This window comes from Lynx canadensis, chromosome X (assembly GCF_007474595.2).
Source record: "Lynx canadensis isolate LIC74 chromosome X, mLynCan4.pri.v2, whole genome shotgun sequence".
Classification (NCBI taxonomy): Eukaryota; Metazoa; Chordata; class Mammalia; order Carnivora; family Felidae; genus Lynx; species Lynx canadensis.
This window is the reverse complement of record NC_044321.2, coordinates 93,967,879-93,994,467: the sequence shown is the minus strand read 5'-3', so window position 1 is coordinate 93,994,467 and position 26,589 is coordinate 93,967,879. Positions and strand designations below refer to the sequence as shown.

At 41.4% G+C, this 26,589-nt stretch overlaps 1 protein-coding gene across 3 annotated transcripts in view; it reads left to right on the top strand.

The window, feature by feature from the left end:
• KLHL13 (kelch like family member 13) overlaps positions 1–26,589 on the top strand; it is a 205,585-nt gene that overhangs the window by 131,405 nt on the left and 47,591 nt on the right. The window contains exon 1 of one of the 3 annotated variants that reach the window (XM_030305088.2): positions 901–1,921. The exons of the other annotated variants lie outside the window; for them this stretch is intronic. Within the exon in view, the coding sequence (XP_030160948.1) occupies positions 1,824–1,921 (98 nt within the window). The 5' untranslated portion in view covers positions 901–1,823. Of the gene's footprint in view, positions 1–900; positions 1,922–26,589 lie in introns of those variants that run through there. 3 annotated transcript variants of the gene reach the window in all.

The following is a 26,589-nucleotide window of genomic DNA, read 5'->3' as shown; positions in this document are numbered from 1 at the left end:
TTTTGGAAGTTTGCAAAGTAGTTGCTTCCTCTGGTCACATTCATCTGTGCCTTTTTTGAATACAGATAAGAAAGCCTCTTAAGGGACCACGTCTCAATCTTTTCAATTAAAACTAGGAATAATTTGGAAAGAGTATCCGAAAGCCAGCTACTTAAGTTAGAAGCAGAAGTTTATTGTTTGCATACAAACTTGAAAAGAAATATGAGCTCTTTTTCACTGCAGTGATTTTTTTGGTGGCTTCCGCGTCAAGGGCAGTCTGCTTTTCCTAAGCTTGCATTGGCGAAGGCAGATAATTCTGGTTATATAGGTAGATGTTGAGTGATGGCGACTTGCCTACATCAGGGGTGAAATTGTAAAATTCTTCAGCCTGTAAATAAAGAGTTCAGCATAATACCCGTCTGTCCTATGTTCACGTCTCTGAATCGTGTAGAAAATTTGTGAGTTGGGTGCTTGAAAGAGAAACTTAAAACAACCCCCCCCCTCCCCGCCGCCCCCGTCACTTTCAGGGCACTTACGAGGATGCTATTTTCTGGCAGTGTTTTAAAGCAATATAGATGAAACGTCTACTTGCCACTGCTTTCACGAAATACCTCCAGTTGCCTTTGACAGCAGCTTGAATTTTTCAATCTCCTTGTCAGTCACTAACCCCTAGAGGTTACCGGACCCGCCGCTGAGCTTTGGAACGTCCCTGCTGGACACCTGCTTGGCCGGCAACATTGGTCTCTCCTCTAGGCAATTTGTGAGCTCTTTGCGGGTGGGGGGGAGGCGAGAGGGGGGGTGAGCGCGAGGGGACGTAGGAGAGAGAAGAAGGGGAGGGCAGCCTTGAATTAGATTGTTGATAGCGTCCCTCCGAGGACTGCTATTAAGAGCACACTACTCTGTGCTCTGCTGCAGAAGACAGAGTGGTATTCGTGTTACCACAGCATGTTGTCACTGTATGCGATTTTGCTCATCCCGGCTTGGAAATAAGAATAGGGAAAGGAGAGCAACTTGAATCAGAAGCCGCTAGAAGAGCGGGCAGAGTTCCGCAGCAGTTTATATTTGTTCTTACATTTTGCCTTCTTCTAACTGGAAAACAGAGAGACTGGCAGTTTTTAAACGGGCTTTTCCCATAATGGCATTCTTGTATTGTGTGGCCAGAGCTCGCACAGGAGGAAAGCAGGCTGCCGAATTTAGTCACTGATCTCTATTAGCTGTGGCCTAAGGCTATGCTGAGGTTTATATCCCATTTGTATTGTTGCAGCTCAAAAGAAGAATGTTCAGAGGATGACAAGTGTATTCTGAGTAGGTATGTTGTTTCATTTTCCTGTGAAACCCTTCTGTTTTTTTTTTCCTGCTACTATTGGTCAGAAATCAGGTTAATAGGTGCAGAATATAGTACAGGGCTGCAGTATCCCTGTTAAGGTAGAACAATGGTGTTGCAAGCTTAAAAAAAAAGAGAGAGAGAGAGAGAGAGACAGAAAGAAAAAGAAAGAAAACCCCAGCCGCTTTGATTAAATAAAGCTGCATTGTGTGGTATGCACGGTGCAGTCTTAAAAAATATATATATATACTGCAGTCAACGCTTTCCTAACGAGGTGGCACTATTGTTGAGTTAGAACGATAGAATCATCATCTTGCTTTAGGGGACAGGAGGATTTAAAGGAGGTACCTTGCAGCCCTATTTTCCAGATTGGAAGCGTCGGTTTCAGGGCACTGGCAGGATCGTTGGCTTGTTCTCGGCGGCTGCCGCTGCTGTGTCGGGGCTGCGTGGAATGGAAGTCCTAGTTGGTACTCTGTCATGGAAACGCTGTTTACTGTTATTGTAGTACCGTAGTGACAACATGCCATTGAAATGGAAAACGGGCTCTCCTGCTATCTGGAAATTCCCAGTTCCTGTGCTTAAAACATCCAGGTCAACTCCACTTTCTCCAGCATACATGTAAGTGAGAGAAAAGAGGATATTAAAGTGGGCTTTCATTCGTGGATCAACCTTGTGGCAAAAAAAAAAAGGGGGGGGGGGTAAAATCCCAAGCAGCGACATCCCAAAACCCACAAGATCAAAAACCTCAAGCTTGCTTATCATTAAATATATTGGCATGCCCACGTCTTACCTTCGGTTTGTTGTCCTAGGAGTTTGTTTATTTTCATTTAACGTGCTTAATGGTGATCGAATTACTGATGTAAAAAAGTCTAAAGGTATACCTAAGGAATTGCATAAGGATAAACTTTGATCTTTTACACTGGTTGGATTTTTTGCTGAATTTTTGTATATCTGAAACACTTAGATGACTTCTTTTGTGGTTGATGTTGGTGTGGTGTTAAATAGGGAAATGTGTTCTATAATTTTTTTTTTTTTTGATGAATCTGAAACATTCGGAGTTAACGCATTGATCAGAAAATGGGTCTTTTAATCCGGACTTTCATTCTTGCGTTGTGTATGAATATTAATAAGTTTGGTGTTTATATCTTTCCCGGTTGTATAATTCAGGTTCAGAAGTGTAAGTTCAAATTTGTGCAAGTTACGGTTCTATGAATAGCTACATATCTACATGGAGTTGCAAAGTATGTTCTACAAATGCCTATTTTAGAAATTTATTTTAAGTAAATATATACTAAAACATATTGGGAAGTCTTGCTAGAATTTTTCAAAATCTTATTTTTTTTAATTTGCAAACTGTTGCCTTAGAAACAAAATCCAGGAGATGTAATAAAATATCCTTTTGAAATATTGTCTGTGAAGCTTTTTTTCCTTTCGGTGGAGGAAGGAATAAGGGAAAGGTAGACCCTTTTTTTTTTTTAATATTGGTACGAAAAGGGCTTATGAGTGCAAGGCTGTTTCAACTGTATTTCCTTGAAAATATCTTTCAGTAGGAAAGATGTGGAAAATTCTTCCTGCTTTAGGTTGTGTTTAGAAAGCCGGTGAGGTGCCGTTCTGTTACTTAGGTTTTTTTCTGCCAGGTTCAGATGCACAGTGGTATCTTCTCTGGTTCTTTGAAAGGATTTCAGCTGCCGAGGAAGGGTGCTCATCTTCTCAGTCCAAACGCATCTTTCCCTAGAAAGCGCTGAAAAATGAGCACATTTCAGAGTGAAGTCCCGTCATCGTGTCGTTTTCAGATAATTTTTTATGTCCTTCCTTAGAGATGCTTCAGGTGATTTTCTCTGTCTGTTAATTTTACTCTTCCTGTAAAGTTAAAACTTTATATTTGTAAGAAAAAAGGGGGGGGGGGAGATTGGTTCTACTTGTTTCTCAAAAGCTGAATGTGTCAAAAGCACCAATTAGTGGAGGTGCCGAGTTAATGGAGCTCCTTCAAATAATTTGAGAAAATGAGATGTGCCTGTTGACTTTATGAATCTTGGCTGGTGAGAAATGAGCAAAGATTTACCAAAAGCAACTTAATTGTGAAAACAAAACAAAGCATACACGCCCCAAAACTTAAAATCAGTAGGGTACAATAAATAATGGCTAATAATGAGTCTTATCTTCCTACTATATTTTACTGTACAGAAGATCCAAATTGCAGCTGGTTTTCCAATTTTTAGAGACGGTTAAAAATTTTTTTTATATTGTATTAATTCATACTATCCACAGGCTCGGATACAGCCTAGTAAAACATCTTGAATGAATCCCTTTCTTCCTTTTAAGCAGTCACCTCTTTGACCTGATGATATGAATGAATTGATATAGATGGCAGAAGCTAGAAAATTCCACAGAGCTTTGCATGTTGATGTTGATTCTTGGTAGTGGCACAGAGGTAGAATGGACAAATATATACTTGAAGGGCTGGCGTTGGGTTACACTGTTTTGACATTGTGACAGTCTATATTATTAAATTGGCCTTAACTTATTTTTCTTTATAAATAAATTAACACAGGCTTTAAAATATTATGTAAATGTACACAGGGAAAACGTTAAATATAGGAAAAGACTAGCGTGGGGAGGTTAAGTTGGGCTTGTAAATACATTGCTTAGTTTTTGACTGTTTTAGGTTGGAGTTCATGGTCTTGCTTGGCCAGAAATAAAAATATCATGGGTAACGTGTTGTAACTATTCCACGACACTTCACACACAAGGATACTTAAGTTGAGCATAATTTTCGCTCTCAAAAATTATAAAGACTAAGTTAAAACACTGAGTCAAGAAACATTATATTTGCTCTCACAGTTGCTGAGCCGGCAGACACAGCTTAAATGGTTATTGGTGTCTTTGAGTCTAAAGCCTTTGCCCTATGATGGAACAGTTTAATTCCGACTTTCTGGTCAATTGCGAGCTTTTATAATTTGTCTACAAGCTCACGTATAAACGTTTAAAATATTATCTTGGATATAGAGTTCTGGACAGTGACGAGAAACATCCTTTTATACATTTGCTTGGGTAGTATTGGTTTGTAGTGTTTTCGCATTATTTACTGTGATTTGTCAGATACACGTGACGTGGTTTTCGTGGAAGACGTGGGTAGTTTTTCCTAGACTGAAAATTCAAGAAAAATATTTTCGGTTGTAGTCAAAATGTGCTGTAGTAATTGAGCGAGCATGGAAAAACTGTCAAGGCTCCTTGTGGGCTTGTTCTCAACCTGGTATAGGTGCCCCTCAGCTAGAGCTCCTGTGTTGGTGCCGTAGGTAGGGCGGTGCTGGCACGCTGGTGAAAGGTACAAGAGACAACACTTCAGTTACTGCAAACACTGCGCAGAAAGGCAGTTCTTCCCTTGTGGATTTCAAACCCAAGTGGGTCTTCTTTCTCCGTCTTGAAAGCCTGACTGAGAGTTGCAAGCTCTCCATATTTTTCAGGTTGATTGATGATAAGGACAATGCTTATGACGACATTAAAGAAAATGGTTTCTTCCATAGCATAAAGCGCTCTCCGCACTCTATTATCGTATGCTTCGGGAATAGTGGAGTGGTACCTTGAAGACAAAAGATTTAGGGGAAAAAAAATCCTTTGGCCTTCAGGTAGCTTGGTTACCAAATACTTCGTCTTTAACTGGGTAGATCTGGTCTTCCTTCAGCTTCCATTTTGCACCCTTGCAGGGTGGTGTGCCATCCACGTGGCATGGGATTCTCTGAAGGGACCGTCTTGATGGAAATCTGAGTGACGTGTTTGTGTTACCCTCTGTTCAACAGTAGGTTGAAGTTCAGCCTTAGCCTGAGGGAGGATCTCCTGGTCAGGGTAAACTGAATTAGTAAAGACTGCGCTCCTGACAGGTGTGCACCATATAAATTAACCTGTCCTTTTGCCTAAATTAATAAAGCTGAAAGGGCAGTCACATCTAAGTGGCTTTCTGGTATTTTGGTATTCATTGTTTTAAAACAGCAAATGGTTCCTTCAGGCTAATGTTCTAGGGTTAACGTATTGTTAGTTTCTAAGGGCACACTGAGATAGAACGGATTAGCATTAGCAATCCTTTCATGTTTTTTTTCACAAGCAGTAACTTTGGATAATAACCGTGTGGCAAAAAGAGGAAGACAATGGGTAGGAATTAACCAGTGCAATGTAACAGTGAATTCTAGAAAGGCAGACGCTGTGAGATGTTTTCCTTCGAATTTCACCTTTCTCAGGCTAAAAAGGCAGTGAGCATAGAAGGAGTTTAGTAAATTAGACTTGTCCCCCTTTAGCTAATGCACTTGCATTCGGTTAGCTTCCTGTTTACAATTACTTTGTTTAATATGTAAAATGGAGTTTGTAGTAAATATCAATAGCACAGTATTTTACAGCAACTGCTTTCTATCATTTCATCATTAAAATTCAGTATCTGGATTTCCTGAGAAAAGATTGTGCATCCTAGATAAGTATCCCTTGTTTATGGGTGATTCAAAAAAGAGATCAAATAAAACTAGGCATTTTCTAAATTTGACATCTTTTCTGTTCCCTAAGATTGTCTCCCCCCCCCCCAATTTAGGGAATAAAACAAAACCTTGTGGTTTTAGTAATCGTATTTTATTTAGCAAAATACTTCTTAAATTGATAATCTCAAATTAGAAAAGAATGTATTTAGCCACTTTCACCATTAGCGTCTACATAAACTTTTATTTCTGTCTGCTTAATTTGTTTTTACTAAATGCTCACTCTAACAAAATTACGTGGAGAAAAAAACGTAAATGTAAGCTCCTTTAAGACTTACTAATGGAAAACCATAGAGATAAATGTGACCTTAGAGGTCCTTTAGAGAATCCAAACCCCCTTTAAAGCAGGAATCCTTTCTGCGACACGTCTGAAAGATGGTAATACACATTCTCCTTAATCACTGTCTGTGACAGAGAGCTCACTACCTCACTCCTTGCATTGAGTCTTGTTTTCCGGACCTTTCACTCTGCTGGCTGTCCTCACCCAGATAGTTTTCTTGTGTTAATCGTTCTACAAGATAATACATCTGAAAGCAGTGCTCCCTGGGTGGTCCAACTAGAAGACACGTTGCCCCTTTTATATAGATGCTCTGCTTGTCTTAGAGCCTGGGATTATATCATTTTTTAATCATAGGATTCACACCGTTCCATAGTGAATTCAGCGTTTATAAACTTCCTTCCCAGATTTTTTAGTCTGAGGAAGCCTGGCATGTGCAAGTGAACGTAAAACTTTGTTTTAAAGCCAATTGTGTGTGTGTTTTGAAAGATCTCTTGAAGTCCTTTTTACATAACTGAAGAATACAGCACAAAGAAACTTGCAAGACAAAAAGCTAGTATTTCTGATGTTTTCAGAACTTTCCAAGAATTGTACCTGTCAAGAATTAATCTAGATTCATTTCTTTGAATATACTTTAATGTTCCTTCCAAGTACCCCTGGAAACACTCGCCGCAGAGGGAAGAGGCAGAAATGCAAATCTCACATCCTCATGGGAAGCCTGGAGTTACTAAGAATTCTAAGGATTCCAGACATTCTGCTTGAAAGTTAGAATATTTAGAGGAGAACCTAAGTAGGGCCCAGTGAGGGGGAGGGGAAAGAAAGATGTAAGAGAGAGGCAAGAATTTGTGTGAATGACTTGAACTTGTGGTTTAAAGAGTCCAGAACTGCAAGCACTGTGCATGATGGTATTTTAAATCGAAATGGCAACCACTGTGTATTGCTTTATTTCCTCAAGACTGTCAGAAAGAGGCAGGGTCCGTGGAAGATTCTTGGGGAATTGGTATATAAAGAAGTTGCCGAGTAATCCCTTTATGAAAGCGCTCAGTGCTTTCTCACTCACCTTGTATATTGACGTTATAATCTTCAGAATTACTCGCTTTGTGTTCTGTGCCAGGCACAACTCTGCTGGGTATTAGGGCTCTAGTCCTTGCAGTCATTTAAAATGACTATTCTTGGGGCACCTGGGTGGCTCAGTCGGTTGAGCGCCTGACTTCAGCTCGGGTCACGATCTCACAGTTCATGAGTTCGAGCCCCGCATCGGGCTCCGTGCTGGCAACTCAGAGCCTGGAGCCTGCCTCCGATTCTGTGTCTTCCTCTGTCTCTGCTCCTTCTCCACTCATACTGTCTGTCTCTCTGTCAGTTTATTTTACTCGCGTGAAAATTCTGAGCCAAGATAATCAGGTTAATTTTTTTTTAAGGTTTATTTATTTTTGAGACAGAGCGAGAGACAAAGTGCAAGCCGGGGAGAGGCAGACAGAAGGAGACACAGAATCCAAAGCAGGCTCCAGGCTCTGAACTGTCAGCACAGAGCCTGACGCGGGGCTCGAACTGATGAACCGTGAGATCATGACCTGAGCTGAGGTCGGACGCTTAACCGACTGAGCCACTCAGGCGCCCCTCAGGTTAATTTTTATTTACTGTATTTTCAGTATTGATAATGGATTGAATGGAAATGAAAACACTATAGATGAGAAAGGTGTCTGGGCCGAATGTGAAGATAGGAATTGAAAATAGATACCAGATTTGATTTTACTTTTAAGATTTTTTAAAGAATTTATTTATAAAATTTTTTAAAGTTTATTTACTTTTGAAGGAGAGAGAGACAGAGCATGAGCAAGGGAGGGGCAGAGAGCGAGGGAGACACAGAATCTGAAGCAGGCTCCAGGCTCTGAGCTCTCGGCACAGGGCCTGACATGGGGCTCGAACTCACGAACTATGAGATCATGACCTGAGTTGAAGTCAGACACTTAACTGACTGAACCACTCAGCTGCCCCCAAAGATCTTACTTTTAAGTAATGTTTACATCCTGCGTGAGGCTCAAACTTACTACCCCGAGATCAAGAGTCCCATGCTCCACTGTCCGAGCCAGCCAGGTGCCTTGAAAATACATAACAGATTTTATTTTATTTGTTAAATTTTTTTGAAGTTTATTTACTTTTGAGAGAGAAAGAGAGAAATAGAGAGGGAGCACACACAAGTGGGAAGGGGCAGAGAGAGAGGGAGACAGAAGATCTGAAGCAGGCTTCACGAACCATGAGATCGTGACCTGAGCTGAAGTTGGATGCTAAACCGACTGAGCCACCCAGGCACCCCAATACCAGATTTTAAAGTGAATATTACATAGGATGGAAAATGATCCAATTTATATTTAAACTTGACAGTAACCTTTTTTTTTTTTTTAAAAAGTTTAATGTTTTATTTTATTTTTTGAGAGACAGAGAGAAACAGAGCACAAGCAGGGGAGGGGCAGAGAGAGAGGGAGACACAGAATCCAAAGCAGGCTCTGAGCTGTCAGCACAGAGCCCGATGCGGGGCTTGAATCCATGAATGCGAGATCGTGACCTGAGCCGAAGTCAGATGCTCAACCAACTGAACCACGCAGGCTCCCCGATGGTCACGTTTTTAAACAAGAGGAACGGAATGCCATCCTAGAAGTTGGACAGGATGTAGGTGCTTTATACAGCACACAAGGGTACATATTTTACCTTTCAAGTAGCAAGAATTTGACCCTGGTCCGTAGGATGTAATCTTAGTGAAAAATAAAATTATACTCTGTTTTCAATAATACTGAAATATTTTCTCTGGTGTTACATCCTATGACGAGGGCGTATGTTGTTTTTGCCCCGTGTTGCCACATTTATGGTATGGTAAGATAAAAGCATCTCCAGCTGTGTGGAGATAGGGAGATGATTCAGTAGAGAAAAGCAATTAGCCTTCCCTAAGAAAAATATAAATAAAAACACCTTTCAGAGCTCCGGGAACTTAGAACTTGAATCTAGCCTGTCGAACCAGTGTTATAAATTTCATATGAAATGCATTTGTTTGCAATGTTGAAAAACTGTCAAGCACTTTGCAGACTGCCTCCCAAACGCGCTCTCAGGGTAAATCTCTGTTTTACACCAAAGGGCACAGTGGTTCCGAGAGGTTAATTACCTTGCTCACTGTTTACACTTCAAGGAAGACGTACAGTGAGAACTCAAACTCAGGTCTGCTTGATTTCAAAGCTCTTAACTTCGCTGATGCCTTTTTTGTCTTTATAGACATTTGCTAGTTTCATGCCAGCTCTTAATTAGATGATATCTCCCTAGGATTAGAAGAACAAAGAAGTATGATAAATGAGGGAAGCTTTTTTGAAGGGAGCGGTGGTGTGAGGAGAAGTCAGCTTTACTGGGCCGTGCGGTCAAGTGGTGATGTTGTAGGAAAATATTGGGGCGGTTATCTTTCCTCTCTGATAATATCAGGATTAATTTCACGGCTCCCTGTTTCTCTAGAAGCGCTATTCTACCTTTGTTGGCTACCCACACTCTCCCACCATGGACAGCGCTCTGTCGTGCTCTTTGTAGTACTTTCCCAGGATACTCCTGAGTCAGTATGTTTGGTCCTGTCTTGTGGACAGGATAGTCCCATTGCTTAATTGTGTGCAAGCACTGAAAAAACCCTCTGTATTCGTTTTCTTGCTGCCAGAATGAATTCCTGCAAACAAATGGCATAAGACATTACAAATTTATTAGAGTTTTTTTTATTTTTGAGCGCAGAAGTCTGATATGGGTCTCACTGGGCTAACGTGAAGGCATCCGCAGGGCTGTGATCGCATCTGAGGCTCTCGGGGAGAATCCATTAACTGCTCATTGGGGTCACTGGCAGAACTCCGTTCTCCTCAGTGGTAGGACCAACGAGGTTCCCGTCTGCTTGCTGGCTAGAAGCTGAGAGTTGAGGTCAGCTGCTAGAGGCGGCCTGCATTTCTTGCCTTGTGCTCCCTTCCAACGTCTTCAACACTGACAATGAAAAGAGTCCTTTTCACATGAATCTTTTCCTTTTTTTTTTTTTAACGTTTATTTATTTATTTTGGGAGAGAGAGACCGAGTGCAAGTGGGGGAAGGGCAGAGAGAGAGAGAGAGAGAGAGAGAGAGAGAGAGAGAGAGAGAATCCCAATCAGGCTCAGCTCTGTCAGCGCAGAGCCCCATGCGGGGCTCAAACTCGCAAACCGGGAAATCGTGACCTGAGCCAAAGTCGGACACTTAAGGCACTGAGCCACCGGGGCGCCCCTTATCATGAATTGTTTTCTGACCTGCTCTTCTGCCTTCCTCTTCCACTTCTGAGGGCTCGTGTGATTAGATTGGGCCCGCCTGGATAATACAGGAGGGGTTCTACAAATTTTACATTTTTATTACTAAGCCAAATTTATTAATCTCTGCGCCAGTGGTTTTGCTCGTGAAAATTATAATAATTCAACCATAACTAGGCAGGTCTCAAACTCTGCAACGGTGATTTCCTGGAAATCTTATTTACAAGTAGAATTCTCCAGGGACAGCACTATAATCTGGGGTTGTGTTGAAAGCCTCATTATTATGCTCCAAGTCCTATAAAATAAGCACAAATGTATTGTATGCATCAATTTTACAAGTATACACAAACACATAAAATGCAAGTGTGAGTTAAAACTAAGATGGCAATCATTTAAAAAGTTTATTGTTGATTTGACTTCTTAAAATGCAGACTATTTTTGAGATCATTTGCATGGTCCAAGTCTCCTTTTATTTATTAATTTATTTATAAAGGTTTTTTTTTTTTTTTTTTAATGCTTATTTCTTTTTGAGAGAGAGAGAGAGACCGAGTGCGATCAGGGGAGGGCCAGAGAGAGAGGGAGACACAGAATCAGAAGCAGGCTCCAGGCTCTGAGCTGTCAGCACGGAGCCCGCCCAATGCGGGGCTTGAACCCACAAACCGTGAGATCATGACCTGAGCCGAAATTCAACGCTTAACCAGCTGAGCCACACAGGCTCCCCTGAGGAAAACGTTTAAAAAGCCTCTGCAATCCTTTCCACTTTCTCCAACTATTTTCATTTTATTTGGAGAACTGTCCAGAATTAGATAAAGCATGAGGGCTATAAGAGAGTAATACTTAACAACTACAAGGTCTTCACATGTCTCCAGAAAGACATATAGACAGTATAAGTTGTAGAGAACCTTCAAAAAAAGAACCTTCAAAAGATACTACAAAGTTAGCTGGCACATGATTATGTGGCTATTGCCATGCTGATGCCCTCAGTGCTTGTGCAGGGGAAAACACGGAAATTTGGATGTTACTTAGTTAACATCTATGGAGTAAGATAGGAACAATAAAATAACAAATGAGGGTGGTCTATGCCACTCAGCTATTGAGCATAAACTGGGTTCTCCAGCAAGTTGGTATGGCCTGAGAAGTGACATTTCTAAACTTGGGAGGTGAGTGTGGGAATGTTCTGAGCTCAGAACCAGTTATTTAACTCTCTGGACATTGTCTGCCTTCCATTATAGAAGGTACAGGGGCTTGATTGAGTTTTTGATTTAAAAGGGTTGGGGGGCGCCTGGGTGGCGCAGTCGGTTAAGCGTCCGACTTCAGCCAGGTCACGATCTCGCAGTCCGTGAGTTCGAGCCCCGCGTCGGGCTCTGGGCTGATGGCTCAGAGCCTGGAGCCTGTTTCCGGTTCTGTGTCTCCCTCTCTCTCTGCCCCTCCCCCATTCATGCTCTGTCTCTCTCTGTCCAAAAATAAATAAACGTTGAAAAAAAAAATTTAAAAGGGTTGGAAAGCCGCACCTGGGTGGCTCAGTCTGTTGAGTGTCTGACTCTTGATTTCAGCTCAGGTCATGATCCCACAGTCATGGGATGGAGCCCCATGTCAGGCTCCATGCTGAGCATAGAGCCTGCCTAAGATTCTTTCTCTTTCTCTCCCTTTGTCCCTCTCCCCCCCCCCCAGCCTTTCTCTAAAATAAAAAATTTAAAAAAAATTAAGAGGGTTGGATCCTGTATTTTACAGCACTAACATTTCGAGCAGAAAACATCATGAGAATGATCCCACCGATCAGTGGGATAAGACCATGCTGTCTTGAAAAGAGCATACTTATAAGGGTGCCTGGCTGGCTCAGTTTGTAGAGCACACGACTCTTAATCTCTGGGTGGTGAGTTCAAGCGCTCCTTTGGGTGTAGAGCTTACTTTTTAAAAAAAAAAAAAAGAATATAATTATCATATTCAGGGGCAGTTCTTTGAATCCAAAAGCTGGAAGGAACCTTACAAATTATTTTTTGTCATACCTTTATACCTTGAAAGAGAATGCGATATTTATGTTGGATCACTTTTCCTTAATGCATGTTTGTATTTGATGATTTCAACCCATTCTTTTTTCTTAACGCTTATTTGTTTTTGAGAGAGCGCGAGAGAGAGAGAAAACACAAGTGGTGGAGGGGCAGAGAGAGAGAGGGGGACAGAGGATCTGAAGCAGGTTCTGTGCTGACAACAGAAAGCTTGATGTGGGGCTTGAACCCACAAACCTGAGCCACCCAGGTGCCCTGATGGTTCAACCCATTCTTAATTTATATTTCCCTTTTATTATTTTATCCCATTCCATCAACTATATTACAAATTAATGTTTAAGACTAGTTTACTACGGGGGAGCCTGGGTAGCTCAGTCGGTTAAGCGTCCGACTTTGGCTCAGGTCCTGATCTCATGGCTTGTGGGTTCGAGCCCCGTGTCGGGCTCTGTGCTGACAGCTCGGAGCCTAGAGCCTGCTTCAGAGTCTGTGTCTCCCTCTGTCTCTGCCCCTCCCCTGCTTGTGCTTTGTCTCTCTCTTTCTCTCAAAAATAAATAAAAATAAATAAAAATTTTTTTAAAAGACTGGTTTACTATAGAAGCCTCAACTACATTTGTCTTTATAGATGGGATTACACTGGAGGTTTTGTCTGCAGTTAGCTCACTTAATTCCTTATTAACTCATTTAGTTTGATCTAGCTTTACTTCGGATGGACCCACAGAATAATTGAACCAGAATTTTGAAAAGCGTATGGATGTTCTAGGTTGTGAATAGGTTATCCAATCCATTAGCATCACCAAACTGAAGCAATTTTCATTCATTATGAGCATTTTCTTTCAAAGGTTTTGTGCATATAATCATTTCTGAATGATTCACAACTAAACAAAAGTTCATGGAATTGGAACCAACATTTTGATCTTAAGTAGACCAGAGACCTGGATCATCAGAATATTTTTCATAGATATATTGCTGCACTATATAGACAGATGCAATAAGAGACTGCCTTTTTTTTTTTTTTTCAAATGATTTGACGACCTGGGACAGTCTTTTAAAATAAAATAATAGAGGGGTGCCTGGGTGGCTCAGTCGATTAAGCGTCTGACTTCGGATCAGGTTGTGATCTCGCGGTCTGTGGATTCGAGCCTTGCATCAGGCTCTGTGCTGACAGCTCAGAGCTGAGAGCCTGCTTCAGTTTCTGTCTCCCTCTCTCTCTGTCCCTCCCCCGCTTGCCCACGTGCACGTGCTCTCAAAAATAAATAAAACATTAAAAAAGTTTAATTAAAATAAAATAAAATAATAGTAAGGAAAGTTTATGTTATTTATCTTGTTTATCTGGTCCTTACGTGCTATATATGAACTGATACACTTCTGTACTAGGGAGTGAAGTTTGCAATTAGTTTTGTTACTGTGGTTTGTATGAATTATGCGGCATGGTATCTCTTTATAGATAATGGTGACAATTTATTATTATTTTTATATCTTTTAGCCATTTGGAAAGTAATTCTTTCTTTTACTATGATTTCTTTGCAAGCAAGTATCTGGCCTGCTCTCTGTTTACTTATCTCCTAGTGCAGTGTCTGGCATATAGAAGGTGTTCAGTAAATGTTGAGTGGATAAATGAATTTATGGAAAGTAGTTTTTAGGTTGGTTGCCTTGTGCAGATCATTTCACTTAAGAGTGTGAATTTCTTCATCTGATATATGCGCTAATCTAATACATCACAGTCTCGTTAGAGAGTAAGTTATGCCTATCTTTCCTACGAAAAAAAACTAATCCAAATTAGTTTGGATTCTGATTCTGTTTCTGGCTTGCTGATAAATACCATGATGCTGACACAGACCGAAAGTTATTTTAGTAGAAGCAATTTACCAATGACCAGACTACTTTAGTCATGGTTCATCAAAGAGTAATTTGATAAAGAAAATAAGATTATAATCTGTTCCAAGACGGCAACTACTCTGAAAGTTAGGAGTTATTTGACTTATTTGCAAGTATCCTTTACCATAATGGGAAAAACTATTTTAGAGAAATTTATGTTCTGAAGCTAGTATGTTTGCACTGAAATGATAATGTGTTTTGTGTGTGTAATTGGAAAAAAGGAATGACAGAGTAAGAGAAAATGAAGTCTGACTAGGGTTTAGGAGACGTGAATTTAAAATTAGTACTAAAAATCATCCACGTTTGCTTATGATCTTGTTTGATACTTGAAAGGACTTCAACCTAATTGCAGAGGTTTAGCAAATATTAGATTTAAATTAAGTAAAATTTTCCTTCTATTAAAAATAGTCTAGGTATGTCTCCTGAGGCAAGGGAAACACAAGCAAAAATAAACTGTTGGGATTACATCAAAATAAAAAGCTTCTGCAGTGTGAAGGAAACAACAAAACTAAAAGACAACGAAGTGAATGGGATAAGATATTTGCAAATGACATATCTGATAAAGGGTTAGTATTCAAAATATATAAACAACTTACACATGTCAACAATGAAAAAACACAGTCCAATTAAAAAATGAGCAGAAGACATGAACAGACATTTCTCCAAAGAAGACCTCTCCAGATGGCCGACAAACACACGAAAAGATGCTCAACATCACTCATCATCAGGCAAATGCAAATCAAAACCACAGTGAGATATCACCTCACACCTGTCAGAATGGCTAAACTTAGAAACGCAAGAAACAACAAGTGTTGGTGAGGATGTGGAGAAAAAGGAATCCTCGTGCACTATTGCTAGGAATGCAAACTAGTGTGGCCACTGTGGAGAACAGTATGGAGGTTCTTCTAAAAATGAACAGTAGAACCACCTTATGATCCAGTAATCGCTTCAGTGGGTATCTACCCCAAAAAATGAAAACACCAAATCAAAGGGATATGTGCACCCCTGTGTTTATTGCAGCATTATTTACAATAGCCAAATTATGGAAGCAGCCCGAGTGTCCATCAGTAGATGAATGGATAAACAAGATGTGGTGTACACACACACACACACACACACACACACACACACACACAGGAATATTACTCAACCATAAAAAAAGAATGAAATCTTGCCAGTTACAGCAACATCAATGGGTCTAGAGAGTATAATGCTAAACAATAGAAATCAGAGAAAGACAAATGCCATATGATTTCACTCATGTGGAATTTAAGAAACAAAACAAATGAAGGGGAAAAAAGAGAGAGAAACCAAGAAACAGACTCTTCACTGTAGAGAACAAACAGATGGTTACCAGAGGGGAGGTGGGGGTGGGGGGAGATGAAAGGGATTAAGAGTACACTTATCTTGATGAACACTGAATTGCTATAATGTACAGCTGAAACTAATATAACCCTGTATGGTAACTATACCGGAATGAACATTTTAAAAAATAAACCAAAGAGTTTAAACTACATGGTTTCTACACATTACTTGGTTAACAATAGCAAAAGGGCATAGCCGTTACTGTGTCCGCAGACAACACGCTCTAAAACAAAACGGTTGATAGTTTGTGAATAGATTTGGGTTTTTCATGTATTTTCTATGTGTTGGATACATAGTTATTTTGAATTATTTTCTGGAATGTGCAATAGGTTAAGGAGAGCTGATCCAAGAAGCTTGGAACCCGAGTGTGGGATTTGGTTTTTGTTCAGGAAGCAGTGAGGAGTCATTGAAGACTTTTGAGCAAGGAAGTGACTTTCAGAGTTCTAAATACAGTCACTGTATGTGAAGTAGCTGTGCTGTAACAAATACGTAATTTACATGAATCACCAAATCCAAGTAAGAAGTAACAGATACCAGAAGTGTGGTGTACGGGCAGTGACCGTGGAGACAAGTGGTAGTTTGTTGACTAGACGCGGGAGATCGGGAAGCCGAGGGAGTCAAAGATGACTGAAATATTTTGATGATAACGATTGCCTTCTAGAATCCAAAATGCCCCATCTGTGGCTCTCTTGAATGCATGACACTTAGATTGCTGAACTTTCTTCTGTCTGACCAGGCTTCCGGAAATGATCATCAGGAACTGTAGAGTATGGGGCGCCTGGCCGGCTCAGTGGGTGGACGGTGCGACCCTTGATCTCAGGGTTGTGAGCTCGAGCCCCACGTAGGGGGTTGAGATTGCTTAAAACGTAACACCTGTAATAAAATCAGATCTTTCAGAGGTGTGGAGTCAAAGTTGTTTCCATTGAGAGTACCTTTAAAGAACCCAGTTTTTTCCTTAAAGTGGGATCTGTGAAAAGATTAGTTTTGGGAGATTTAAAATGACGTATTGCTTTAAGAAGTACCTGGTGTAGATGGGGTGAGTGAGGGACGTAGCATTTAGAATAGCATTTTCCAACCACCTGGGCAGATTTTTAACACCTTGACTCTGTGCCATCCTCACCTCCCTGGTGACTCTCCCCCGTCTCCTTGTCACCTGCATCTGAGAGTCGGAAATTAGAAGGTGGGATGTGAAACACTGCTTTAAAAGAGCGTAGGAAGGAAAGGAGAGGAAAGCTTGTCGGTTCTTGCTTAATATCCCTCTTTCCTGCCTCGAACACATCAAGGTAGTACCTCATTATTCCTTCACAGTTCATAGCTAGCTTCTACAAAACACGTACACACGGTCCGAAGATGCTCCAATGATCTTCTATTTAAAATTCCCATTTAAGGGCACCTGGGTGGCTCAGTCGATCGGGTGTCCAACTCTTAATATTGGCCCAGGTCATGATCTCACAGTTAGTGGGATTGAGCCCCGAGTCAGGCTCTGCTCTGACAGTGTGGAGCCTGCTTGGGATTCTCTCTCTCTCTCTTTCTGCCCCTCCCCTGCTCACGCTCTTGCTCTCTCTCAAAATAAATATTTTAAAAATAAATTAATTAAAGTTCCCACTTAAGTGGCTGGCAAATGTGAATGTTTGACACCCACTGTGTCATACTGTTTCAATGATATGGTGTGCGTCTACCCTTTTGCAATTCCATGCAAGAACACATACTCTGTTTAAGCCAGAAGCCGTAATTTTCCTAAAAAGAAACACCTTGTCCCCAAACTGGCAAAATGCCTAATGAATTTTATTTTGCATCTACTCCCTCAAAAAAAAAAAAAAACCCCAAAAACAAAAACCAAAAAACAGTCTGCCTGGTGGGAAATCATTACCAGTTTTATGAAGAATATTTAATACTTTTAGGTGCACCTGGGTGGCTCAGTCGGTTAAGCGTCCGACTTTGGCTCAGGTCATGATCTCACGGTTCAAGCCCCGCATCGGACTCTGTGCTGACAGCTCGGAGCCTGGAGCCGGCTTCACATTCTGCGTCTCCTCCTCTCTGCCCCTCCCCCACTCATGCTCGCTCGCTCGCTCTCTGTCAAAAATAATCAAAAACAGGAAAAAAAGAGAATATTTAATATTTTAGGTAAAGAAATACAGTCATGGTACATAAACCCTTTCCCTAAAGGAGTCCTTCCTCCGTGCTACCGTGCTGTGGACAAAGACTCACACAAATATTTTTGGGGAGCATTTTTCGTTACTCACATCAGCATAGCTGCCTGTAGCTAGATCTTGGAATAGTGTCGTGATGTGGAACCAAACATCATCGTCATCTAGGATGACGTCATCTAGGATGACGTCACCTAGTTTTCTAGGAGTGTAATAAGATGGTGGATCTTGATGGTATTTGAGGAGACAAATCAAAAGCCATTTCTGAGGTTAAAAACTGCAGTTTTGGTGGGGGGGGGCGCCTGGGTGGCTCTGTCGGTTAAACGTCCAACTCTTTGTTTCGGCTCAGGTTATGAACTGATGGTTCTGTGAGTTCAAACCCCACGTCGGGCTCTGCTGGCAGCATAGAGCCTGCTTAGGATTCTCTACCTCCTCTCACTCCGCCTCTCCCCCCACTCACGCTGTCTCTCTCTCTCTCTCTCTCTCTGTGTCTCAAAACAAAATAAACTTTTAAAAAAAAAAAAAAACCTGCGGGGCGCCTGGGTGGCTCAGTCTGTTAAGCGTCCGACTTCAGCTCAGATCACGATCTCACGGTCCATGAGTTCGAGCCCCGCGTCGGGCTCTGGGCTGACGGCCCAGAGCCTGGAGCCTGCTTCTGATTCTGCGTCTCCCTCTCTCTCTGCCCCTCCCCCATTCATGCTCTGTCTCTCTTCTGTCTCAAAAATAAATAAACGTTAAAAAAAAAATTTTTTTTAATTAAAAAAACCCCTGCATTTTTACTTAGAATATGACACTTGAATGTGTCAATAGGTGGGTGGGCTGTAAATAAAGGGGCTGTAAAGATTTTTTGCATCTCCTGACGACTTGAGAAATGAAGGCACGCAATGGTTACGTAAGCGTGGTATAAGAGGGATAACTTAAAGTCTTCTTCTAACACAATTTTATGGACAAAACCCACCTTAATGGTGACGCAGATGCGTACAAAATGGAAAGCATTTTAATCTGAAATGTTATGTAAATTTGACCCTTTGCTTCCATTGGCTCCTTATCTGAGATGAGCTTGAGAGAAGTCGCTAAGTGTGATTCCCAGATTTGTTGGGTTGAGAGTCTGTCCTGTGATGCGCATATATTTTTTTGTGTTACCTTCCCCTCTCTGAAACATACTGGCTGCCATAGTAAAACATTGATTTGGTCACATCATATTAAAAAAATTTTTTTTGATGTTTATTTATTTTTGAGAGGGAGAGAGAGTGAGACAGAGTGTGAGCAGGGGCAGGGGAGGGGCAGAGAGAGAGGGAGAAACACAGAACTCATAGTGGGCTCCAGGCTCCGTGCTGTGGGCACAGAGCTGGACGTGGGGCTGGAACTCACGAACTGTGAGATCATGACCTGAGCTGAAGTCAGACGCTTAACCGACTGAGCCACCCAGGCGCCCCAATTTGGTTACATCACATTAAACCTGTTACATTGAAATGTGATCGATTCAGTAGTGAATTTTTTACCACATTCATTGACATAATTAGAGATGCCCGTAAGTCATTGCAAAATCGAGGTTGAGATTTGTTACATTTATTACACGCTTTGAAGACACAAAGGCAGTGGGACTCAGCCGCCACTAATACTTCTTAAAACATGGAATGCGGGGTGCCTGGGTGGCTCACGTTGGCTAGCCTTCCGACTTCAGCTCAGGTCACGATCTCATGGTCCGTGAGTTTGAGCCCAGCGTCGGGCTCTGTGCTGACAGCTCAGAGCCTGGAGCTGCTTCAGATTCTGTGCCTCGTGCTCTCTCCGCCCCTCCCATGCTCATGCTCTGTCTCTGTCTCAAAAATAAATAAACATTTAAAAAAAATTTTTTTTAAAAACATGGAATGCAATTGGCTATTACTTTGTAAGTTTAAAAGTCTTATTACTCTTTGGTTTTTTTGTCATGTTTCATTTTAAAAGAGAAATAAACATTCCCTTAAGATCCGGTCATGAATTATTGACTTTACGAAGTTCAATATAACTAGGAAATTCAGACAAGGATAGGATTTTTACCGCTTGATTAATGATTCTCCTCTTCCCAAAGAGACTTGTCTCAGTGATTTCTAATTGGTTTTGAGTTTGTGGCATCAGCCTTTATAATAAACTCAAAAATTGGATAACTTGGATGTTTGAATATTTAATAAACTGAAATTTTAGGCAGGCGTAAGCCCAATTCTTTAATCACACGCTCTCCTGTTGAAATGCACCATAGCTCAACAGTCAAATTTCAAAGTTGGTGAGCTCCAGATAATAGAAGTAAAAACGACACCTTGGTTAGCCAATCTCCTGGGAGCCAAAGCAAGAAGTCCTTTAAAGAAAGTTGGCCGGGGTATCGGAGCTCCCATGCCAGTTTCTTCATTTGAGGATTGAAGAAGAACAAGTCTTGCTCCCTGCCTCAGGTACAGCTAGACTTCTCCGTGGCGGGGCTGGTGCTGGCTGTAGGGTGGCTCACCCTTCCAGAAGGCTTATGTGTGGCCAGAGGATTATAACTGCTGTTTTCTCTGTGTCCTGGGAAGGGGGTTATTGACAATGATGGGAACGCATGCTGTTTTCCCTAACTCACACCTACACACTCCCATCTCCCTATACCCCCGTCTCTTACCTTCTTATGACTTCTTAGGGCAAGGAAGCATTGACCTAGTTACTTTATATATCGTAGGTATGGAATCAGCATTTGGGAATTCATTCTTTTATCTCTACTTCAGGTATGTGCATATGTGTGCGTGTGTATCTATGTATCTGTCTTTTATCACAGTATTAATAAGAAACGTAAAGAATGAGAAATAGTAGAGAAAGAATGAGAAATAGTAGTAAAGAATGAGAAATAGCTTGGCTCAAGCTTCAAAACGGAAGAATTTTCTGGTCTAGACACCTGACGCTCGATGTAGCTCAATTGGTGTGTGAATTTTAAAAGAAGAAGAAAGACTTAAAAGTATGGCAATACGGTAGGTAGAGGGAGCGAACATTAGTTTTGAAGTTTTTCGGGGCCAGGATTGAGATATTTGGTGCCCATGCTTTATGGTTCGGGTAACTAACTTTCATCCTGTCACAGTTCTCTAACGGGGTATCATTTGTTGTTCCATTTGTTTAGCCCAATTCCCTCATCTGTGCTGTCGTGCTATTTCCGTGACAGTGATGGGCGGCTCTGGAATTCAGAATCTGTGCCTTTAAATGTTGATATCAGTATCGTAAAGTTCTCCCCAAACTTGATCTGAGCTGCGTACTAAGATATGCTACCTCCTTACCCTATGTGTGTTGGGAGAAGGGCATGAGAGATTTCTAGCAATGGTATTGTTTTAGCGGAGGTGGTCAAAGTGGGTGATTGTCGACTGAATTAATCCAACCAAAAACTTACTTTCCGTTGACAGAATGTGTCTTTCTGAGATCTTCCTTGTGTTTAGAAATGAAGCATCGAAACGCCAATTGCTTCAGGGCCTCTACTCTCTAGTGTTCACTTATTTTGGGGGGGGCTCGGTGTAATGGGACCGTCGTGGGCTCTGGAATCAGACTCAAGTTCAAATCATAATTTGCCAGACTCATGGTGAAGCCTTAAACCCTCTTGAGCTTCAGTTTCCTGTCTTTAAAATGGGATTGTTCCGAGGATTAAGTAGCTCAGAGAATGTGGCTGGTGCAATGCCGAGTACACAGCAGGTGCGGGAGAAACGATCTTATTTCTATGTTAAAAGCGACATCGGCTATTTATTAATGTGATTTTATTTTAAACGTGACAGACACAGGCATATAGGGAAGCCTCGTTACTTTAGAAAATCATTTTGCCGTCTGACCCTGTCACCTTGAACCCTGTTTCTCTTCTGTGGATTCTGGTATTTCTGCAGCAGGAAAGAAAGCCTTGGGAAGATTAGCCTCTATTTTATATCGTACCTGCGAAAGAGTTCCGTTAGTGAATCCATTGTGAGTTGACAATAAGGTGCTTGCATTTATGTCATTAAAAATTAGAAATAACTAACCAAAGCTTTATCTTGCATTTCTTTCAGGCAAGCACTTCAGTAAGAGATACGTTCTCCATAGTTTCTTAAATGGCTATTAATTTATGCCTTATTAAGAAAAGTTGCTATGATATGTATGACTTATTTGTGTAATGACGCTGTAAATGACGTTTTAGTTGGGACGTATCTTTAAAATATTTGAAGTTTTCAAGTTTTGTTTTTCCTTCTTTAAATTGAAAGTACCAGGCGTATTGTATACATATTGCCTTACTTCATACATTGGAATTTTCTTTCTGATTTTTTAAAAACAATTTCCCATTCTTTTTAAATGGAAGCTGAGTGTGTGTGTGTGTGTGTGTGTGTGTGTGTGTGTGTGTGGTGTGTATCATTCAGCTTTTGCCCGGGAGGGGTGATGAAGGATGGTTAAGACTGTAACTTTTGTGAGGTAGGATGGTTATAAATATCTTTAGCGTTCAATGTGGTGCGCGTACTTTGAATCTATAGAAAAATCAATGGGGAACAACTTTGCCCATCTTAAGTTTTTAATTTATTTCTCAAGGGTGGAAGGAAATACCTTGACAGATTTAGCACTCAATTTCAAATGAGTATGAGAACAGGTGGCTACATTTCTCCCCCACCTGCCGTGCAACTTTATCGCGAGAAATGTTTCATTTAGCAAATGCCGAGGCCGGCAGACCCTTCTCTGTTTCAGAGCAGAAGACACAAATGGAGGGGGAGTACTTCTTTGAAGTATTATTTGTGTTTTGTTTTGTTATTGTTGGTTCTTGCATACTCACCCACGGGTGCTGACTTTCAGTTATGGTAGCACCATGACTCTGAGAAATTACAGTCTTCGTGTAATCCTTTTAACGCTAACTTAGAGCCCCCTATTCTTTTGTTATAGTGGAGTCATGTTATTCAAGTACATTGTTGGGCGCTGCCCAGCTGACTCAGTCGGCAGAGCATGCAACTCTTGGCCTTGGGGTTGTGAGTTCGAGCCCCACACTGGGTATAGAGAGTACTTAAAAACATTAAATCTTTTGAAAAAGGAAATAAAACACACCGTTGGCTTTAGCCACTTTGTAATATAATCGTGGCCACCAAAAAGAAGTGCTGTGAGGCTAATTGGGAACTGAATAGAGGAAAGTTCAAGGTGTTATTCAGATACTTCTACCTTTGTCACTTTCTCTGAGAAATTTTTTTCCCCATCGGAAATTAAAAACAACATGGGAGGGGCGGCTGGGTGGCTTCGTAAGTTAAGTGTCCGACTCTCGACTTCGGCTCGGGTCATGATCTCACAGTTTCGTGAGTTCGAGCCCTGCATCGGGCTCTGTGTGGAGCCTGTTCGGGATTCTCTCTCTCTCTCTTTCTCTCTCTTCCCCTCCCCCACTTGCGTTGTCTCTGTCTCTCTCAAAATAAATAAATAAACTTTCAAAAAATAAATAAAAACAACATAGGAAAGTACAGAGAACAGTTTGACGACGATTCGGAGAGTCTTGGGCAGCACTTTTTTCCTGCAAATCCAGCATCTTTCACGCACACCCTTTTAATGAGCTGGTCTTCATTTGACGTGTGCAGGAAGTGAACGTGCCAGGGCTTGGGTTGGCACGTACGATATCTCCACACACACAAAAGTCAGATGTTTCATGTATTTTCGTGCTAGTAATTTCAAAGAGCACCAAAACGTCGCCTCTTCCTTGTCAGTGATATTTGACCTCACCTGGCTTTCTGCATAACATGATCTGGTGCTTGCAGTGATAGAAAGCAAGAAACTGAGATGTGCATTCCATCATTTATCAAGCTGATACCTCATTTTTAAAACATACGAGTACTCACTCCAGTGGACTGGGAGGAATTTCTGGTGGGTTTTTGTCTTTTGTTTTCTTGTTTTTGGCATGGAGTGTCAGAAGACCTTTTGACACTTTGGAGCCAAATAACACAATAATACTCTTCCCTTACAGTGCATATCAACAAACCCAGTTGCTGTAGTGAATCCTGAGAGTACAGGTTCTTTATAGAACGTCTACCAACCTGATAACCTCCACAGAACTATTCACTGCAGCAAACATGTTTCAACCAGATGGACACAGAACATTCTCCCTACCGGGTCAGCCATGTAATGCACAATCTTCCATTGTCCTGGTGTTCACCATAAAAAAAGAAAAAAGTGTCCATTTGATGGTTCTTAAAAAAATTAAAAATTCCAGGAGCGCCTGGGTGGCTCAGTCCGTTGAGCCTCCGACTTCAGCTCAGATCGTCATTTCACGGTTCGTGGGTTCGAGCCCTGCGTCGGGCTCTGTGCTGACAGCTCGGAGCCTGGAGCCTGCTTTGGATTCTCTCTCTCTCTCTCTCTGTCTCTCTCTCTCAAGAATAAACATTTTTTTTAATTTAAAAAAAATTAAAAATTCCACTTGAGTGAACAGTGCCATGTAGGGAGCAGGGGCTTAATACATGTTTGCACTAGCAATTTCTCATTTAAGTTTACAGGTTGAAAGATGGAATCTTTGCTTTAATTTGCATATTCTGGAATACTAATGAGGTTGACCATTTTCCATCTATTAACCATTCACACTGAGATCCCTATGAGTTGTGTGCTCCTAACATGGACACACATTTCCCTTGGGGGTGATTTTTAAAGTACGGTCATTGATTTTAGGCAAGATTATGATGTTAGCATCACCTTGTTAGCACGACAGTTGCTTGGACCTTCTGTTTCTTTTGTCTTCAAGTGGCAGTGCAAAGAAAGAGCATAGTTTGTGTGTGTTCAAGTCGACCACCTTTGCAATGCTTTCAGGAAAATCATCAGGCAGTGCTTCTGGCTCTACCCTGTCGCTCTTTGAAAAAGTCGCTATTCTTGTAGAACAAGCACGGTTGAGTGGTTCGTGCACGCTCTGTGAAAGATTGCTTTTGTGCTCCGTGGTTGGTCATTGTCAAGAAAACCAGATCTGTCCGGTGGCAGTAGGGTGGGCTGGAGTGGCTTTGATAGCAAATACATAGACACGAGAAACAGATTTGAGTTTTGAACAGAAGATTGCTGAACATACTCTCTCAGGTGAAGAATTTTATAGCGTTGACGAAATGGGACTATTTAGGCAGGATTTGCTTGATTCTTTTCTTTAAGTTTGTTTACTTATTTTGAGAGAAAGAGAGAGAGAGAGAGAGAGAGAGAGAGAGATTTCCAAGCAGGCTCCGCAACCAGCAGCAATGAACCCGATGCAGGGCTCAAACTCACGAACCGTGAGATCACGACCTGAGCCGAAATCAAGAGTCGGAGCTCAACCGACTGAGCCCCCCGGGCGCCCCTGGGATTTGCTTGATTCTGAGTTAGCATGTACAAGTGAATCCAAATAGCAGTTGTCTTAAGCAGAATTAGAAAATTATTATTCTCACATGAATTTATATAGAACAAAAGCTTTCCTGCACAATTGTCCTATAAAACTCCAAAGCATTATCTACTTATCTACTGTAAACACTTGATTGTTCAAATTGTGGGGCTGGAAGAAAGCAGAGGTATTTTATTGTTAGGTAGCCTTGGAAGAATTAGCGGTAATTAATAATGCCACCGTGTTTCTTACTGCCAGCATTAACCTCGTGTAGGCAACCCTCAGACTGGGAAGTAATTTAGAACATGAAATTGCTTTAGAAAAATTTCCCTGAGTAGGTTAATCTCTCTATATCAGGTTTCTCAGTCTTGGCACTCTTGACATTTTTGCCTCAGTACATCTTTGCCGTCGAGAACTTTCCTGTGCATTGCTGGGATGTTTAACCGCATCCCACTAGGTGAAGGTAGCACACACACTCCCTTGCGACGATGAAAAATGGCTCCTAACATTGCCAAACATGGGGGCAGAGAAACAAAATCCCCTTGGCCCTCCAGCCCCTTCTGAGAACCGCTGGTCTTTACATTGCTTTTAACCATATGACTTAAATAATAAGATTTTTATTTAAAAAAAATTTTTTTAATATTTATTTCTGAGAGAGAGAGAGACAGAGTGCGAGTGGGGGAGGGCAGAGAGAGAGGGAGACACAGAATCTGAAGACACAGTCTCCAGGCTCTGAGCCGTCAGCACAGAGCCCGACGTGGGGCTCGAACTCGGGAACCGCGAGATCATGCCCTGAGCTGAAGTCGGACGCTTCACCCGCTGAGCCACCCAGACTCCCCAACAATAAGATTTTTAAAATGCTCTTTGTTCTTGGAATTACTCAGATGATCATTCCTTTAAGGATAGGTTTATATAATTGTGGCCTGGGCTTTGCTGAGAGGTTTTCCCTCCTTGCCATGTTGAAAACCAATGCTCGTCACATCCAGTCGGTAAACTTAATGAAAAGAAGACAGGGGAGAATATCGAATCTGCTGAGAAGGTGGACATGGCAGGTATTGTTAGTGATGCAGAAATAATAGGGAGTGTTCTGAATGGTAAAAAGTCAAAGTATGTTGATGAAAAGTCATAAAGAGGACGATTTTAGTGAAGCCTTCTTCAGCTTTTGAAGGAATTAATTAGAAAGCCAACCGTATTATCTTGCCGAGAAAAGCCTGCATTTTCACATCCTGCTTTTCAACTTTAAGAGCTAGAGACAAATGACAAGTAAATGCGTTGTTATCTGTAGTTTCTTTAAAAAAGCGATTTCCAGGATATGTCGTGGGCACAGTGCGGCTTCAGCTTTCTTCCTGTCCCTTTTACATCTGTGGTTCTATAAAAATGATAATTGATGGTCATTTACGGCACTGCATGACAAAGAAATGTCCACAAAAATGAGATTCTGTGTTCATTCAGGTGGCATACGTTGCACTTCTCAAGTGCCACGTTCTGTGCAGGGGTTGCGGAAAATAATAAAACATGC